We start from the raw sequence: 20,025 nt of genomic DNA, 5'->3' as shown, positions 1-20,025 counted from the left end.
GCCCGGATAGCTCACCCTTGCTGCAGCAGCCTAGGCTTTGAATCTGACCTGTGGCCCTTTGCTGTGTGTCATCCCCTCTCTCTGCCCTTAAGTAAAAGGTCAGAGTACTTCTTCCACCACTGCCAAAGCCAAGTGGTGGGCAGTGATCCTGGGGTTTGGAGGGGCCTGGGACCCCAGGCACTTCCCCGCTTCGTACTCCAACCCTGGTCTCCAGCCCGGGTCTCCAGCCTGGAGAGCCTGCGAATGTTCTGGCAAACCGAAAGGTACTAGGATGATAACCAATTCATGTTGTTCCCAGTCACACCTGTTATTTTTTTTATTATTCATTTCCCCAAAATATTTTGACTATAATTACAACCACAAAATTACACTGATTTTGTTTCTGGTAGTTACATCTTTTCCATGTAATGTGACGTTTTCTTGTAATAGCTGTAAATAGAAAAAAGCTCATCAGTAGATATGAACTTGTTAATCAGAGTTGATCCACTCATGCTTTCTCTAATAGAGAATTAACTGCCTTGTTAAAAAGGATCCCAGACCCCATTAAATAATCTCTGAAAAGAAAAGTTGTGTTTAAACTGTGGGCCTTGTACATTATATCACAGTGGAAGTCCTTTGAGAGAGCGAACACTGCTGACACTGAGATGACACACAAAGTCTTTTCACAGTAAACACAGGAACATTTTTCTCCGCCGTCTTCTTGTACCACCCAGGTTGTGCGAACAAGACCACTCATGGTATTTGAGAAGTTTTATTTTTTCTTTTTTTTTCAGCATTTCTTACAACAATACAGACATCACAGAATACATAGTTTTACAAACACAAAGCACACCACCACCTTGGTTGCTGCTGCTGCTGCTGCCGTAAAGGGAGAGGGGGGGAAATGCTGCGGGTTCTGGAGGTTGCCAGTTCAGCCATGGCCATCCTTCCTTTCCAGAGACTTTGCTTCATCCGTTATAGCTAGAAAGAACCTGCCCTTCGGGGTTGCCATTTTGGGACCTTGTTTTGCAGCATAGCAATATGATGGAACAATGGAAAAAGCTTTCTTTTGAGACATGTAGGGGTAAAACAATGTTTCTAGACTATGATTTGAGCGTGATGTTACTCCGAATGAGAGGAAGCAGAAATGGAGGTTAAAAGAAGAGGCTCAGTTGGACAGTGTTGCAACTTAAGAGCAGATCCATCTTTCTGCTTGTTTGCATTATAGGAATCTCACCATTCGTTAAAACTAAAAAAAAAAAATTTTCAGGGTACTCTGCAGAAAACTTACACCACCTAAATCTTGACCATCTAGTCTTGAGTAGTTTATTATTACTTAAATTTTTTATTCCTGTACAGTGAAATAAAACTTCAACGGATCTTCAAATGATCTTTTTTTAAAAATACAGAAGGCTTCTTTTATTCCAGCCATTTTTTTCCCCAAACATCATTCCCAAACCCTTCCAACTAAAAACAGGACTTTGATATTATATACTTCTGTGTGTGTCTGCTGATGGTACCGTGTGTGCATGTGTTTGCATCTGTGTGTATGTGCGTGTGTGTGTGTTTGTGTGTGTGTGTGTACTCTATGTCATTTACACCCAACATTGTAAACATACATAGAACTATATTACATGTGCTTGCACTGCATCTTGGAGGGGGGGAAACTTTTGGTTTACTTCACTAGAACACCACGAAAGAGGGAAGAAGGGGAGGGAAGGGCTCGCGAGAAGAAGAGGTGGTGGAGGAGGAGGAGGAGGAGTGTCAAACTCCTTTTCAAGGTTGTGAGGTTATTCTCAGTTTGGTTGAAAGCTCAGTTTTAGTGGACAGGCCCCTTTTTTTTCAATTCTCATAAGCAACAGGGGCATGTCGATAAGAGTTTTCTCTCTGGGAACAAAAAGAAGCTTTCTGTTGAGTCTTCAGGGTAGAGCCCCTTGTCCAGCACCACCCAAATGTCAAAGAAGAGCTAGAGGGGAAAAAAAGAAGTCTTTATATTCTGTATTAAGAAGTTCCTTTCAGCTCCAGCTGCATGAAGCTACCAGGTCTCAGCAGGGCGTAGCTGGGTGTCGGGGGGGTCTCCACTGACTACAAGTCCTTCAGTGGACACCCTTATGTTACATGTACAGGGCGTTGCGTCACTGAGGCAGAGGAAACAAGCCTGTTGACCAGCAGGATCGCAGGTCTCCATGTTTTGTTTTTTTAATGGGTGGCCAGGCGGCGGGCCAGAGAGTCAGTCAGTGCCGCTCAGTCTTTCAGTTGCATCCAGTTTGAACCTCCCGAAAGAGCCAGTGGAGTCTCAAAAGACAGCCGTCTTGTCTCTGTATGCTCTTGGAGGGTCTGGAGCTGCAGACCCAGGCCACGAGAGAGGGAAAACAAATGACGATCGACAGAGAGGGTGATGAGATCCAAGACGAGAGGAGGAATGGATTGGAAAGGACGAAAAGGCGGGGCGGGAGGGGGTGTGTGTGCTCTTTACAAGTAGACACGCCTCAGGTCTCCGGGTGAGGTGATGGTGTTGCACTGCGGGCACAGCTTCTTGTTCCCCTGTGATAGATGGAGAGACAATGGTTAGCTTTGTTGTTTAGAAACTGAGTTTATGACCCCCCTCCACTCAAAAATCTATTTTTCTTCTTCTTCCTACAGTTGGGTGTTTGAGCTTCACTGTGCAGAATGATGTCTGTGCAGAGTTTGACACTAGAAGGATGTTTTAAAAATTAAAATTAGATTTTTAAAGGGGCTGTGAACATGATTTGTGACAGAAACTTGAAGCCACCAGTGCACATCCACTGAGAATGGGCTTTACAGTGAAGTAGAAGACATCTTGTGTCCAGCAGAAAAACTTTAGAAATTTAAGGTAATATTAAGGTGATATTTAGGTCACCAAACTACAAGACATTTGTTGGTTCCAGACAGTTTGCTTTCTGCTTCAATATAACTCTCTGATCCGAATCACTGATGCAAACAGACCCGCTGCACCGGCATCAGCTGAACCCAGCCGATCAATATCAAATTTGAAACTAACTTCACCTCGATGCAGACCACATTTAGAACAAGACACACTGAACCAAGATCACTCACTTTCTCTGCAGTACAACTGCTCTGTACATGGGCTGCATGTGTCTTTTGACAGTTTACAAGTGTTAAAATTCATCATGGAACGAAAATTTGTGTGAAAGTAAACCCGCCTCACACAGTCCTCCCTTCAGCGCTCTTCCTCCCTCTCTGCACTGCTTTGATAGTGTGCCATCTGCAGTAAAGCAGCAGGTGATAATATGCAACACAGGGCTGACAGCGTAACAACATTCGGACTGGGTGGTCTCTACCGCTGTCTTCCACCTTTCTTGTGTTGGGTGGTAACCGCTGGCTGCAGGCACATTCCCGCCAACAGTTCTCACTGTACTGTTTGTGCATTGGTCACAGATGTATGAATAAATATAAATGTCACAATAAATGATGTAAATAAATTAAGCATGGTGGTACATCTGGAGTTAACTAGGAGAGGAAGCTGCAGCAATTGCTATTTTCATGTTCTGGATGCTTTCAGCAATGGTACAAGTCTTGCTAATAATTACTATAAAACAGCTTCCATTACTTTTTACATCCCTTATTATGATTTAATGTCATTCCACATAACATACGCCCCTTGAAAAGTGACATGTTAGACATATTTGGACTACAAAACTGACCATCATCCATCATAAAAGTATCTCTTTGGTGTGTGTAGAAGGTGTGTAAAACACTGTGTGTGACATCTAACACAGGTACAACAGAATGCAGAGATCTCATAACTGGAGTATCTGCACCTTCCAAATCCTGTACAAATGTACAGCCTCATCTGACCCCTCAGATTTATAGGCTTCTTTTCCTGTAAGTCACTGAATAAAGTCTTTGGAGTGGGTGTATGGACTCAGGTAGTCTGTAGGGCTAACACACACACACACACACACACACACACACACACACACACACACACACATCACTCTCAAGAGGACTAAGGCGGTGCAAGAATCTGACATATCTCACACCCTCCTGCAAAGAGGATTTGTGGCTCCAGAGTACTCAAAACAGTCTCTCCGTGTCTCAAGAGAGAATAATGGAGGAGGATAAGTGTGGAGGCGAAGAAAGGGAGAAGGAAGAGGGTGGATGTGATATAAAATAGAGAAGTCGGGGATGGTTTTAAAATTCATGCACAAGTTTCTACAATAGCTCTGGTTATCGGTTGGGAGTTAATGATACTTGGTGCCAATAAAGCAAGACTAAAACGTCATTTTAAAATCTTATATCTTGTCTAAACACAAGTGAATGTACAAAAGCATCTAACAAAAATACTAAGATTCGCAATTTGTGTATGTATGTGACCAAATATTCAATGCCACTTCTTTGCTACTCTGTGCTATGGACACATTCTAGGTTCAAACGATGTTGGTACAAGTGATTGCAGTGTTTTTCATTCATACACTGTGTGTGTAAGGAGCCGTCCTCCTGTTTGTTTGCACGCCTGTCGAAGCTGTGTACTCTGTTTAGTGTGAGCGGTAAGTGTGTGTGGGTGTGTGCCCGTCACGCTGCGCTCCAGCTGCCTTGCTCATTAAAGCGGTAAGGGGTTGGGCTGACGTTAACTAGATTCCCAGGCATTTACTTTGATCAGCTTGGCCCTCCTGTTTTTATAGCTGTCTCCAGGCTATGAGTTTAATGCCCCATACGACCAGTGACAGCAGCACACACACACACACACCCACCCACACACACACACTCTAAGTACACAGGTACATGGCAGATGGAAACAATGGGCCTCATTCAAGAGTGCTTTCTCATGGTCTCTCTTAAAAACTGAATGAAATTTTAAAAAAAAATGTAATACTGAACTTCGTCCAGGTGACTTTTCACGGTTTGGGATGTGCCGTTTTTGTCATTCTTGTTTTTCTTCTTTCAAATACCTTTTTTAAATTATATTTTGTTGGATTAACTGTATTTTTTGTCTCTCATATCCTGTCTTTGTCTGGAGTGGCGACACTTTGTAAATGCACAATCTGGTTCAATTTAAAAAAAAAAAAACTGCACCCACATGAAGTTCTTCATGAATCAGTAATGATCTTAGGTTGGATGCATGTTCCACACAATCATGAGCACATCTAAATACCCAATTAATCATGAATAAAGGAAGCCTTAGAGCCATGTGCCTCTTTAGTCTTATTTGCTTAAAAACACAAAATATTAAAGTCATTTGCTGTCTCAGCTCTACATTGTTAGACTTTGTTCAACCCCACATTGTTTACATCCATGTTTACTCGCTTGCAGTCTTCTTCACTTACTTTGTTGGTGCACTGCTACACTCTTTGGGCATTACTACCACTATAGCACTACTAGTGGTCAAAAATTCAGCAGGGTACCATACAAAAACGAACAAACATGTCAACATGCTTACAGTTTGCATATTATTATGATATGCTGGCATTAAAGTCATAATACTGTTGTAGCTGATGGGTATTCGTCCTTTATGTGGGGGGTATCCTGTCACATCATGAAATGAACTGACAAGTTCAAATGTTTACTTGCTGGTGGTGCCAAGCAGAAAGGAGGGAAATTATTGAAGTCATTCATCCTCTGTGGACTAGGGACACACACATTTACTGGTAATCTCTCCAAATGTTGTCGAGAAATTCTTTGGGCCACAGTGGACTAAAAGGCTCACATTTCCAGATTTTATATGGTTAGTCAAAATACTAATATACTATTTAGTATTTAATACGAGTATTGCTTGGCATTTAATACTAACTCTACTGGGTTTTTTTCTTCTGCAGTTAGTTGTGTTTTATTTGCTATTTCGAGGCTTCGGACCTGCCACATAACTACTACAGGTCGGTGCTTATGAGTTTACTATTGGTCCAGACACGGTATAGATCTGGTTCTTTGACGAATGAGAAAAAGAAATGAATAATTTGAATAAATTACAGATGTGCATATGAGCACAGTAATTTATACAATCCTTTGGTCATTAATTTCCTTCCCTTTGGTCCTGTAATTATACTAAGAGTGTATTTCTAATTAAGTTTAAAATCAAAGGGAGCTAATGGTGGGGAACTGCTTGTTAGTAACTGACGTCTGTCACAACTGGCCACTGAGGTGAGAAGGAGGAGGCTTCTGAGAGAAAGGGTGATAGAAGAGGAAAAAATGAGTGAGGTGAGGGAAGAAAAAGACCACAATGAAGGGCATGTGGAGAAAAGTGGAGATAACAAAAACCAAGGAGGGCCAATGAGAAGACTATTCATCCTCCCAGCAGCAGAAACACTGCGCTCCATTTACCACATTAGCACCAGCTAATTACACACTACTGAATATATTAGACTAACTAATAACCAACAAAACCACTCTGCGTGTGTGTGTGTGTGTGTATGTGTAGACCCCAGGCATTATGTAGAACTCATTGGAAGTTCGAGTTGACCACTTTATTCCAACATTTTTAACAAGCCTATTGGGGACCATTCAATCTAGGCTTTTCCTCTACTGAGAGTGTTTGCATTGCCTCGATTTTGTGTGTGTGTGTGAGCAATGAAAGAACAGGTCATTTGGGGAATATTCCATTTAAATTCCTCCCTATGGGGCACAGCTACAGAGAGAAACTCACTGACTATGAAATGAGGCTGCAATAACTGCATGTCATGAGGAGCTGCCCTGCAGCACGGAGGAGTTTGTGTGTGTGTGTGTGTGTGTGTGTGTGTGTGTGTGTGTGTGTGTGTGAGAGAGTCTGTTCGTACCAGAGTCCTGAGCCAGCATTCTTCACAATGGACGTGCCAGCACTGGATGGAGGTGAGCGGCATCGTGTAGGAGTCCTAGAAACAAAGAAAGGGGGGAGGAAACAAATTATTTACACCAAATTCAAAAGGACACGCACGTGGCTGTTAACGACCAAAACAACAATGTACATTCCCTGACTGACAGCATCAAACCACTAACCATGGAACGACACAGCCAACAGCCACAGAACCACTGAGCAAGGCAGCATGGGGGCAACTGAACCGGCAACCTGCACACACACACACACGCACAGACACGATATCGGGCAGGCAACGAGCAGAGACGGAGGGAAGCAGGCAGTGGGAGGAGAAGATGAGGAAGAAAGCCACGAATGAACCCAATCTGATGGGCGCTCTTTTCTTTTCCTCTCGAAAAGAACGGAAAGATGAGGGAGGAAGGAAGGGCGTGGGGGAGGACGAGGAGCGGAGGAGGGAGGGAGTGCCTTACCCTCCGTAGGGGCTGTGGGAGGAGCCTCTTTATGCCGCTGCCGTAGCCACCAATCACAAGGCCCCTGTACAGGCAGTACAGGCCGAGGGGGAGGGACTTAGGCTGCCTCTCTCCGACCTCATTGGCCAGTGGCCGGGGCCCTGGCCACGCCCCTAGGCTCTTGATCTCCGCGCCTGACTGGATAGCAGGCTTCCTCTGCGGAAGGGAGGGGGTGGGGGTGGGGGGAGGAGAGGGGTGGGCGAAAGGTGGCAGCTAATCATAGAGGCGGGCTAGTACTGATCGCGCACACACAAACACCACAGTGCAACAAACGCGTGTGGTCAAACACACTCGCACACACACACACGCATACGAGAGCACCTACAGCCAATGAACAAAATGCTATCAAAAGCTGAGAGAACTCTCTCTGTTCACACCAACTTTATTTTGGCAAATAACAACAAATAAACACTGATGACTTGGCCAAGTGTCTGAAGGTCGATAGCCTAAAATGTTTTCTTTAAACACAGCAACAAGTCACTCACTCTGTATTTTATGGCACAATGAATATTATCGTGTTTAATGGTGGTAACGCTGAGGATTTTTACAACATCTCATTGGTTACAGGCAGGATACTGCGAATATAATGATTTAGTTTTACTTTTGAAGATGCAGTTAATGATGTTTAAATACTGACAAATGTTTTCTTTATCCACTGACAAGCTAACTCAAGAATGCTTTCAGGTGGCGTGTTTATGGGGCTTGAGAAGGTTCGTCAGTTTGTGCAACTAACAATCAATGAAATGGCAGAAAATTGTGAAAAATGTCCATCACAATTCTCTAAAGTCCAAGGTGATGCTTTATCTGAACAGTCTAAAAGTTTTATGTTTTTTTTCTTTTTGGTAAAAATGACCCCAAACGACTTCTCTTTTGTCAAAATAGTTGCTGGTTAATTATCTGTCGATCAACAAATTGCCTTTACTTCCATTAACAATAGTAATACAATAATGTGCTAAGCTAGGTGTGTTGAGCGTTAATGGTGCTCCCCATTTGCTCTTATGCTAGAAGCGTTGATGTTTTTTGGTTACTCTGTTTACTAGTGTTAGGTTTATAAAAATAGTGGTTTTTATTATAGGAATATATATACACTTCTATAGATCTGAACATAACAAGGCTCAGGTGCTACAGTGACCAGTAGATGGGGGTAGGAATCCACTGATAAGACCACACCACAGCACTGAGCTCCCTGCAGGACCAGGAAGGATCAAGGACAACTTGGGCCAACTTGGCGGCAGCAAGAGAGCACTAGTTTTCTACTTACATACAACTACCTGAGCACTGGAAGGTTGTGAACTGTGAACAGTTTGAGCTACGGAGTCATAACTCTGGAGGCTGCAGTGGAAATCTAAAATGCTTTCTGATTGGCGACTAGTTAAACCATCTGACTTTCACATCAGACACACTGACAGGGAAGGAGCGCGGTGACAAGTTACAGACAGACAGAGACTGATTAGATGTAAAGCATCTGTGTGAAGTTTGCACACATATTTCTGTTTCTCTGTATGCCTGAGTGTGTGTGCGTGTTGTGTGCGAGAGAGATGAGGGACAGTGACAGATGGGCGGAGAAGAGCCGTGTGTCCATGGGGCAGTGAGTGATCGATCGCTGTGCCTTGCCCTCCGTGTCACCTCAGGCACTCAGTGACCTTTAGGAAACACAGGCGTCGGTAATTACCCACCTTTCTTACTCACTCACACACACACAGACACACACACACACACACACACACACACACACACACACACACAGAGGATGCCGACGCTGCATTGTCCACTAGCTTGAGGGATGACAGGATGGGTACTTGACACAAAGTGGGGAACACAAACACCAGTGGGGGGGGGGGGGGTGTAGTCGTATCTCAGGCATCCGATGAACATGAATATTGACAATGTCCCTCACTCTGCCTGATGTTGTCATGGATGAACCTGTGGCTTATATTATTGATCTGGGAGTCCAATCAATCACCTACACATGCTGTAAAGCTCAGAGCCATCTCCACACTTTACAATGCAATTTTGGTGTCTGTCAACTAAATTTTATCTCCTACATGTGCTGCCTGTCACTTTTTGAGGTTGTTCTGTATTTCTCGCGGGGAGCGCTTAGTTTAAATCAGGAGGCAAAACAAATGATATTAGCACTGGAGTCTCTTATCTCAGCACACATTCAGTTGACTTGCAAAGCCATGCAAGAGCATAAACCACCACAACACAACAGCAACACAACACCACCACTCTTCCATACAGACTTCCACAAACTGAGGGAAATGAGATGCACACAGGTCCTACATGCACACTTTAAGGAGCATCCAGCACACAACACAATACGCTTAACATTATTTAATGTGAGCGTCAGCTGATTACCACTATGATTACAGATTAGTCCTCCAAAATCATCTGAGGACCAGGTTGGCCCCTCCACATTATTGACAATTCAACAGTTTGACTTACAAAAAACCAACAGTGGAGTTTATGCCTGGCTTCCATTCATGTGATGCATTTGCCAGCGACTGATGTCAACCTCATTCCAAATATATGCAAAGTACAATGTGGCCCCAAGCTCAAATGCAATTCCTGGAGCCTCTTTTCAAAAACTGTCCAATGTGTCCCACAGAGCACATTTGGACAAAAGGGGGCAGTATTTGGAGAAGGCTTTGACATGGGCCAGGCACTGTCAGCCTAATAATGTGGATTTTGGAGGTTCCAGCCACTGGATTGGGACACAGTGTCTGTGTGTAACTAGTAGGAAAAGCTCAAACCTGAGCAAAGAGCAATATCCTCCTTGGGGAGGTTCTTCAGGGTTTGTGGGAAATTAGCCACACTTCTACATGCTACCACACAGCTCTACAAATTCCAGGGCCTTTGAATGATTGGCACAATGCTGCCATTAAGGGTTGATGTGCAGAGCATCAGAGAACATCCACATGAAGGTGATACTCACCATGCAGATGAGACACTTGTATCGGTCTCCTCTCAGTATCTGCCTCTCCAGCTCTCTGATTCGAGCCTTCAGAGCCTCCATGGTGGTAGCCGTGGACTCCTCCTCCGTTACTCTGGTGGAGAGGGACAGGAAGAGAGACAGAGGAAGAGATGTTTAGCTTTGGTTTCTTAAGACATATGGAAGAATATGAGTGTGTGTAAAATTCTACACAAGCAACCGGAGTAAAGTCAGATTATGCTGCTGACAAGACTCCCACGCTTGTGTTGTGTTCAGGCGGTTTTTGAAAAGTTCCTTGTTCATACATAAAACATCAAGAAATAGGTAAAATCTCTTCTTCTGCGTGTTTACCTTAATGCGATCAGTCCTGACAGTCTATTGCGCTATTCTGTGACCCTGATATAACTAAATATAATGTTCTCCCTATGAGAACACGTTCACTTTTCATCCTCTGCATCTCCTCTCTTATGTTTTCCATCTATCCCTTGCAGTTTATCCTCTTCTCCTCGTGCCCTCACTTTATCCATCCCTCCTTCATTCTATCCTCCGTCCTCCCTATCTCCCAGCCTTTAAGCAGCCTCTGATTAATGTGTAGCATGATAACAGAAAATGTGCATTTAACACTGTCCGAGAGCATATGAAGCAGCCATAACTAAATCAATATGGCCGACGCACAGACCACAACGCTGCTGCTGATGATGATTTGGCGCAGCAATACGAGGCTGCATGAGCCAGCCGGTGTTTATTATAGCCATCCACTTGTTCTCTGGAAAGATGCAATAGTGTGTGTGTGTGGTGTATGTGTGTGTGTGTGTGTGTGTGCGTGTGTGTGTGTGAGTTAAAAAGGGAGCAAGCGTGTGTTTATGGTGATGTGGTCATTTTGCAGCCTGATAGCTAGCTGATCTATGGTATTGATCTGGATGGGGAAGGACAAGCGGAGAGAGGGAAAGGAGGGTGAGAGCAAAAGAGAACGATAAGTGGCTATGTGTGTGTGCGTGTGTGTGTGTGTGGCCTAGGATATGGCTTCATTTGCTGCATCCTCAAACAGCAGGGGCTGCAGGGAAAAGAAAACAAGGATGGACTTTCTCAATTTCCTATTTAGAGCTGGATTTCCGTACATCCATATTTACTCTATGCAATACGAGTAGTTTTACGTCTTATTTCCTATTATCAAACAAGCTCATTAAAATAAATTGAACATTTAAACTAAATTGAAGATTAAATTAAAGTTAAACATTTGTCTGCATCGGACATCACGAGACGTCTTCAAACACACACTGTGAAGCTTAGAGAAGTCGTGTATGAGTGCATTTAGTTTCATTTTTGGCTTGTAGACTTTACAGGAGAAACTGATTAAAATGACACCACTAACAATGCTGTGTGCCACGTCACATCACTGTGTTGCAGAAAGCACTATTCTCCATTGTAGTTTGACTTTGTGTATGTGTGTGCTCCTAGCACTGCCTTCTGAAATGTACCCCTTCCTGTTTAGCTATATGTTGCCAAGTACTACAAGTTGCCCAAACTTTGCGGTACAACAACCATATTTCAGGATATTTAAAAATTAAGAGCTCGATAAAACATGTGTTTGTTGTGCAATGGACTGATTCTGATGGTTTCATTTGATTAGTAATGGCTAGAACTGTAATGATTAGTTGGGTAATCAAAAATTAAGCAGCAACTACTCTGATAATCGATTAAATGGAAATGTTTTCATGGGAAAACTGCATTCTTTCTCTGTTTCCAGCCTCTCAAACGTCTCAGTTTTTCAGCTTTTTCCTGGTCGGGACTTGTCTTGCTCCAGAACATTTAAGCAGGTTGATTGCCGTCAAAGAGACACAGGGACCTGCAGTCCTCTGGTTGAAGGGCAGCCGCTTTTAAAATGGAACCATTCTGCCACCACAGATGTAGGGGGAGGTTGTGCTTCCTCCATAAGGTCTCAAGGGAAACGTCGACCTGCTCTAGCTCCTCCCTGTAAGCCCATCACCGTCCCGTGTCTATAAAGACCTAGTTGGGACTCCGAGCCTGACTCGCCACTCCATGCCCTATAAACTGCTTTACCCTCTCCTCTTATTAGTTCTGAGCTTGTAAAAAGCCATTTAGCCTTGATTAGCCTGCTAGCTTATAAAGCGGCAGTAGACTCTGGGCTGGACCGGACTGGACGGGGGTTGTCTCTCAAACAAGCCTGTCTCTTTCTTTTAACAGCTCCAATAAAGCCCATAGTCACTCAGTCAAGCACAAAACCCTGCCAAGGGGCTCTCCTTTCCTTGTCTGAAGTGAGTTAAACAGGAATGGGGGGAAAAAAGTTTTACTCTTCAAAAAGATTCTCCTTTTCTCCTCACAACACTCATCCATTTCTCCGTCGTTCTACTTCTACAATGAATATTCATGTAGCACAGCTGATTTATAGAAAACCACATGTAAAAAGTTATTTAATTTCCCAATGCTATAAAAATACATGTTAATCTATCTTAATGCAGATTTGGTCATTCAAACCGGGGGGCAGGGGGGTGGAGGGGAAAGTAAGAGGAGATGGAGGAGGTGCAGAGATTTAATGGAGGTAAGAAGGAGAACAGGGTGATTTCACAGTGCCAAGGAAAGGAAAGACAACTCTCTAGGGCTAAGTGTGACAGGCAGAGAGATAAACTGCCTCTCAACCAGCAAGAACCACAAGTGAAAATCCTTGAGTTTAAGGTCTTTATGCCATTTGTGCGTGTGTCACTGATTTAAGCTTGCTCAGGGGTTTTCGACCTTTTCACTCTTGGAGCCAAAATACAAAAATTGATGTCACTCTGGGACACAGGCTTAATAAACACGTCATTTAGACTTACAGAAATTAGATAACAGTTCAATTTGGGTTACAACCTAAAATGTGAGGGATTCCTGGGTGAGGAAATAATACGAGAATAGTCTGTCTGAGTTGGGTTTTACTCGGCATAGCAGTATGTTTCCATGAATGTGGCTCCCAGGGGGAGAATAACGTTATTTAAGCTGCTTTAAAACATATATATATACGACACACAGAGTTGATCTTGATTTGTGAGGTTGTATGAACGCAGGTATTGGTGGTGTTACAACAATATGGCGTGCTATATCTGGCTGTTTGATGGGCTAATAAACAAGAAGTTGTGAATCACACTGTGTTAAGAGTTGGGGTTCGACAGCATCTCACTGAACCTAAATCCGCTTACCAAATCAAAATCTTTTTGAATCCATAATGAAATCGAGAAATATAGCATTTGTAAATAATTTTGTAAATCAGCCGGATTGTTTCACTACAGACGACTCTGAATCAAAAAGCGATCATGGTTTTAAAGAATGGTGGAGAATAGGCACTGGAAAATTCAACCAGCAAAATAAGAGCAACAATTCCAGATATTTACTGGTATGTGATGCACATCTGTTTGTTCTGTGTTTGTGCATGCTTTTGTGTTTTAGTGTGTTTGTGAGCACAGTGGGACGACGCTCTGGCTCGGTAGGTTTTAACTGAAGCTGTGGCCTTGATCTGCAGGTCTGGCATCATAAAACCTGAGGAACCAATACTGAAATACAACTTACATTCACACAACATGCTCCTACTCCTACTCCAACTTAGTTACTGGCCCACAGGGCTTTTTGAACAGTGTGTGTGTGTGTGTGTGTGTGTGTGTAAGAAAGTGAAATTGCAGTGCATTTCCATCTCCAGTCATCCCTATGGCGACAAGCAAGCAAGAAAGCCTGACAGGGACAGATAGATGGCTGTGCCTCCCCTCTATTTAGCGCTCTGTCCCCAACGTGTGTGGGGCTATTTCTCATTTCATTAGTGTGTGTGTGTCTGTGTATGGCTGAAGACCTCCACCATCCATCTCAATCAGCACTGTGTCTTAATCTACTGTCTACCTACATTTTGGCCTCACTCAGCTTCTCTCTCAACACGCGCACTCACAAATGACGTAATAAAATAAAATTACGAATCTGTTTTAGAAACTATTTTGGCAAAATATTCCAGCAAACATTTTATCCATGAGGTAGGGAAATAAATCTCTCACACATGTGCTGTGAAAATAGCAGCGGTAAATCCCTTTAGAGCATCATTCTCTGCTGCACCCTGTTAACCGAGGCCTTAACTACACTGACACACCATGATAAAACATTTAAGTCACTATTGATTTCCCCTGCCTCAGCCTGATGTGTATGTGTGTGTGTGTGTGTGTGTGGGGGGGGGCTCTGATGGCAAAAGGGAAGGGGAGGGCAGCGTTTTGTAAGTGCCTGAGAAAAATTGAGACAGAGGATGGGGAGAAAAGAGAAACGGGAAAGAAAAAGAAGGGAGAAGGAGAGAGAAATGTGGCTTAGCGACAACAATAAAGAGAAGAAACCAGAGAGGAAAAGGCAGTGAGGGACTGGGCTGTGTGTGTGTGTGTGTGTGTGTTTGGGGGGGTAGAAATCTAGCTTCATCACTTCCAAATTGAGGACAGATTCAATTATTTGCAGAAACCACATGGAAATCTCTCTGCATTGTTCCAGCTGGAGCACCAAATTTGGCAGCAATCGCATTGGCGGCATTGGAGGGGCCATTTATCTTGGAGGGGAAAGAGCGTCTCAGGCGTTGTACGTGTATGTGTGTGTGTGTGTGTGTGAGAGCTCATTTATCTTGCAGGGGAATGAGCAAGGGAACGAGGACGCCCCGGGAGGCGACCAGATCATTACCCATCTGGGATCAGAGACAGAGAGAGAAAGAGAGAGAGAGAGAGAGAGAGAGAGAGAGAGAGAGAGAGAGAGAGAGAGAGAGAGAGATTTCACTAACGCTGCCCTGTGCAAAGCCCCCCCGCCACACACACACATACGTGTACAATGTATCAATGTAACGAAAGGAGACAAATCTCATTTTCATTTGGGGACGGAGGGGCACAGAAGCCCCACAAATACGTGCATTTATAGCAAGCGGAGAAGAGTGAGGCAGGGAATTGTTCCAGCCAGCTGACTGCTGCTTCCATTGCAATCATTCAGCATCTAGTTGGCTCCCTTTAAATGGATACTTAGATTAAGGCATGTTCTGCCCCAGGTGGTCACTAAGACCTCAGCTAGAACACCATGTTGCAACGCACATCTACATTTTGGCCATAACAAAGTCATAACATCACATTTTGTTCAGAATTTCTTAGAATCTAAGATAGTTCTTGGCAGTAAGGTTTAGGAGACAGAGAAATCTTAGAGATTTAGTTTATTTCCAGAAGTGATTCCCTTACCAAACATTTGTCTTGTGTAATTTATAGTCTTTCACTGGAATATTTTAAAAACTGTCTTAAAATGACAGCTCTGTCTAGAGTACTTTTTGCTGTTGATTGCAGCAACTGACTGTGGAAGTTTTGGGATTAACAGTAGTGATTATATGCATGGGAGACAGAGTCTGGCCTTTACCGTTGTGGTCCTTAGATTATAGGACCCCTAATATCAAGAATTATATGTTCGGTAAAATGAGAAAGATGGCTGTGGCACTAACAACTCAGCTGGTGGCCTGCCATGACAATATCAATGTCAACACTGAAATACATTTTTGGAATGACATTGACCAAGAAACTCAATTATGTGGGCATCGTTATGGCTAGCCGATGGCTCACACTGAACCAATCGATCAGATTGGTGAAGCTCCATTTTCAACATCACATCACTGGCTGTGGATTTGACGTCAACTATGAGGAATTCTCACTTGAAAATCGGACAAAACTTAATCTAAGTTAGACTAGACTCTGCGACCTGAGCGAAATAAAGCAGACATATATGGGTATTTATGTGTGTTTGTGCTATGCAAACAGAGCAGCATGTCCTCACTGACATCAACACACCAACGGTATGTGTGCGTGTACTGGTGAATCAATCAGCGCCGTCTGACCACTGCCTCTCTACTCAGCCCCACTGACCTGCCTACATCTTTCTCTCAAGACACAAACACACACACACAAAGTAAAACAAGGATGATCACACCACAGACAACAATTTATCGAATGCATCCTTTCGCTTAGCAAACACACACACACACACACACACATATACACACACACACCTTCCCTTGCAGAGCTGTTTCTGATCAATACACTTCAAGCTGCTCTGCTTATTCACCAGTTATCCCCTCTGCTGATATTTAATATGGGGAACACACACGCTGAGTGCCGATTGATTCATTTAAATGAAGCATTTATCGCCTGCAGCCTTCCCAGAGGTGACCGAGAACATGTTTATTACGTGAGCAAAGCTACAAACATGCATACAATCACAAACATACAAGTTTCTTAGGGGTGTAAAGATTCACTGATATGAGTAAGAAATGGTTTCAACATTATACACCAGTACCCAGACTTCTAGATCGAACTAAATGTACAATGAACCGGTCGTTGGTCCGATTCTAAAGTTATAAATCGGCTGACTGAATGCGAGGGTCTCACGCCAAGAACGACGAGAGTAATGATAGCATAGACCGCCTTGCGAGGTCGGTACATAAACAAAACATGCACCACAACGCCAGCACGATTTAGAGTTCACCATTAAATCTAAAATCTCAAGTTTGGATTCTTCCATTTTAAAATACATCGTCCCCAAATTGAATTATAGCTTATGTATCCATATACGCATCGGACTGTTGGGTGGGAGAGACGCACACCCCTCTTATTTCTTAAAAGTAATATAATAATAATAATAATATTTCAGACCTTCCTTAATCAAATTCTGTCAGCAGTTTACTGCTCTGCTACCAACTGACTGAGGTTTCCAATAACAGGAAAAACATGCTTTTAACACTCCAATCATTTTTATTTTAACATTGCACCCAAAGAAGTGACTGAAGAGGGAAAGGTTAGGAACCATGAGATGAGAGTGGTGTTTTTAGGGGGTATTCTAAAGGCACTTCAGGTGGACAAAGAAAATCACTTTAAGAAATAGGGGCTGGGATGGAAGGCAACAAGCAGACTGACCCTAGCTCAGTGTCTGTGTATAATCGCATGGGGCAAAAGGACAGGAGAATATGCCAGACATGCAGAAGCAACCAATCAACCAAATCCCTCTTTCTCTTTGCTCGCTTGCCCATCGCCGTTTCTCTATCTCGCAATGAGCTGACCTCTATTACCCATGCAGGGGACAGGGTGTGTGTGTGTGTGTGTGTGAGATTGTTTACTTGTGGCAGAATATGGATGAGAAGATGGAAATGAGGGGAATTACAGAGCGCTGGCCTTTCACAGACATAGTGTGTCCTAATGGATAAGGCAGTGTGTCTGCTTCTGAGTGTGTGTGTGTGTGTGTGTGTTTGAAACAGAGCTAGGTGAGGGGACAGCCTCCAGCTGCAGTCATATACACACCGGTCAACGTGACATCATTTTAAGAACTGCTTAACCGCTCGACATCGATGGAACACAGGACAACATATACATATGCTTGCAGGCTATAAACTGTTACAAACCTATTACCTAACCTTAATCACCTACCTCAACTAAGAATATAACCAGGCTAATTATAGCCACGTTTTTGGAATTACATACATATAAGTGTCTAGGGAATGATAACGAATAACTGTGATAAAACAGCTATTAACTAGGTATGAATGGCGGTGTTGAGGGCATGGTGTTTTCACACTGCCACCTTAAAAAAACAAGCATGTGCCTATAGTATGTGCTTGTGTCTATGTCCCTGTTAATGATTCTAAGGTAGCTCTGTGCTCTGAGAGAACACAACTGCGGTAAAAAAAAATCAATACCTGGAGAGACCGTCTCTGTCACACACACCCAGCAAAAAAAGAATGCACACAAAATGCATCATTTATGACCCTCTACAAGTTGACTCTCCCCCAAGTAAGAAAACTCATCAGAAAGTCATAGAATCACCATGAGTGCGTGTGTAATCTGTCTGAGACTGCAGTGGGAAACGTGAGTCATTTTCTGTCTCCCCTTTTACAACTAGATCATGACGTGTGTGTGTCCATGTATATGGAACCTACTTTTCGATCTCACTGTTTTTACAGGTGCGCGGTGCGCAGGAGGAAGAGGAGGAGGATGAAGGAGTGCTGGGGTCTGTCTTGCTGCTTTCTCCGTTGCTCGTCGAAGGCATCTCTGTAAACACAGGTAACATGGTTAATGGCTGATGGTGACTTTCTAGATGCAATAATCACTGCTAAAATTAAGATACCGTGTAACACATTACTCTTGGCAAATTATCTCTTTGTGAGTAAATGAGTAAGTAATTGGTTTGTGTATTTTGCACGCAATACTTTTTATTATATTTGACTATATATATAGTGGTGTTTTCTTCTGCCTATACAGTAGATCAGGTGGGAAAAACGTACCATCATTGACCCATTTGGAGAATTCAGGCGTTATTCTGTTGGAAGGCATCCCACCGCTGCAACACAGAGACACAAATGTTAGTATGAACAGAGCCGTACGGGTGCATTCCATTTAGCTTACTGTAGTTAATGTTCTGCTGTGCAGTACATAAGGCTTCATACTTGAGCACGGCTCCCCGTAGCGCCTCCCTCTCCCTGGCCTCTCCTTGGTCCTCTCCAGCTCCGGAGCAGGGGATGATATCGGCCTCAGTGTACTGGGCCTTGCCGTACTCCAAGGTGTCGTCTCCATCCACGTCTAGGTCAGCGTCGCTGTCTGCCGCGCTCTCCTTGATGCTACACGTGGCAAAACCTGTTCCTGCAAAAATAATAGAAACAAAAATGAAATAAAACATGCTCTTGTGATCAGGACAGTGATATTTGGGACCCACACTGGAACTTTTTTTTACATAAATTTTTTTAATACTACTTTTCCAAAACACAGTTTTGTTCAACAGGTAACTGTTTTTGAGACAAACTTGAACCTGAACTCTGTAAAACTTTACTTTTCCCCGACCAATTAAGGACTTGCAGATGGAGGAAGACAAGGCGTAGATTTGGTCAGAAAGAAGAAGGTGAAGAGAGAAACAGCTTTTAGACGTGGGACGAACTGATGAAGGCTGACACCTCACCCATCAATCTTTGAGGGAGAGAAAGAAAGGGAGAGTGGGTGTGTGTGTATGTATGTGTGTGTGTGAGTGGCACTTCTATAAACCCAGTGATGAACGCTCAGACAAACCCTTACCGCTGCCTGACTGCTCCCTTCAGCTCCACTTAGCCACAGAGCCGGCTGTGTGTGTGTGTGTCCGTCACTTAGAGGTGTCTCTTCAGTGTTTGCTTGAGACTGTCTGTCCCTCTGTCACTTAGGCCCTGTCTCTCCAACCCCTTGAAGGTGTGTGTGTGCGTGTACGTGCCACTGTGTGAGTCTGTCTAACTGTCACTTACACCACGTCTATCTACCACGCAAAGGTAGGTAAGGTGTGTGTGTGTGTGTGTGTGTCTGTGCAGTAGTGTTTAAGTGTGTATGTCACTTACACCCTGACTATTCGAGCACTTGAAGGTAGGTGTGTGTGTGTGTGTGTGTGTGTGTGTGTGCGCGCGAAACATGCACATGTTTCACTTAAGATGTGACTCTGAAGGAGTCTGTGTGTCTACCTGTGACAGGCCTGACAGCCATCTTATTTACACCTATCCCAATTTCTACAAGCTCTCAGCTGGACTAGTGTGCTCTGTGTGTATGTGATGAGAGTGTGAGTGTGTGTGTGTGCGGGACCAGATACAAGCTAGACAGTTGACAGCCATCTTATTTAACCCCCTGTCCCAGCATGTGTGTGTGTCTCGATACTTGACTTCCTATAACAGTCTCAGTGCACTACAGCGTCTCACAGCACTAGGGTGTCTTTGTCAAAGTACGAATCAGCCGCTAGGCCTCGTCTCCGAGGATCTTCTGGGATTTAAACATTTGCCGTTGCCTCTCCTCCCACCTGACTCTGTA

General features: G+C 43.7%; 1 protein-coding gene across 7 annotated transcripts in view; it reads right to left on the bottom strand.

Annotated features, from left to right (window-relative positions):
* Positions 1-735: 735 nt before the first annotated feature.
* rnf220a (ring finger protein 220a) overlaps positions 736-20,025 on the bottom strand; it is a 164,955-nt gene continuing 145,665 nt past the window's right edge. For 4 of the 7 annotated variants that reach the window (XM_051396598.1, XM_051396589.1, XM_051396580.1 and 1 more), the window contains 7 exons: positions 18,657-18,849; positions 18,495-18,550; positions 18,150-18,261; positions 10,193-10,304; positions 7,219-7,413; positions 6,732-6,806; positions 736-2,523 (listed from right to left, as the gene is read on the bottom strand). In XM_051396598.1, the coding sequence (XP_051252558.1) occupies positions 2,452-2,523; positions 6,732-6,806; positions 7,219-7,413; positions 10,193-10,304; positions 18,150-18,261; positions 18,495-18,550; positions 18,657-18,849 (815 nt within the window). In that variant the 3' untranslated portion in view covers positions 736-2,451. The remainder of the gene's footprint in view (positions 2,524-6,731; positions 6,807-7,218; positions 7,414-10,192; positions 10,305-18,149; positions 18,262-18,494; positions 18,551-18,656; positions 18,850-20,025) is intronic. The other 3 variants (XM_051396607.1, XM_051396624.1, XM_051396633.1) reach the window with 1 other exon arrangement.

Source organism: Dicentrarchus labrax, unplaced genomic scaffold (genome assembly GCF_905237075.1).
Source record: "Dicentrarchus labrax unplaced genomic scaffold, dlabrax2021, whole genome shotgun sequence".
NCBI classification, from domain to species: Eukaryota; Metazoa; Chordata; class Actinopteri; family Moronidae; genus Dicentrarchus; species Dicentrarchus labrax.
The sequence above is the reverse complement of the archived record's forward strand: the minus strand, read 5'-3'. Positions and strand labels throughout refer to the sequence as shown.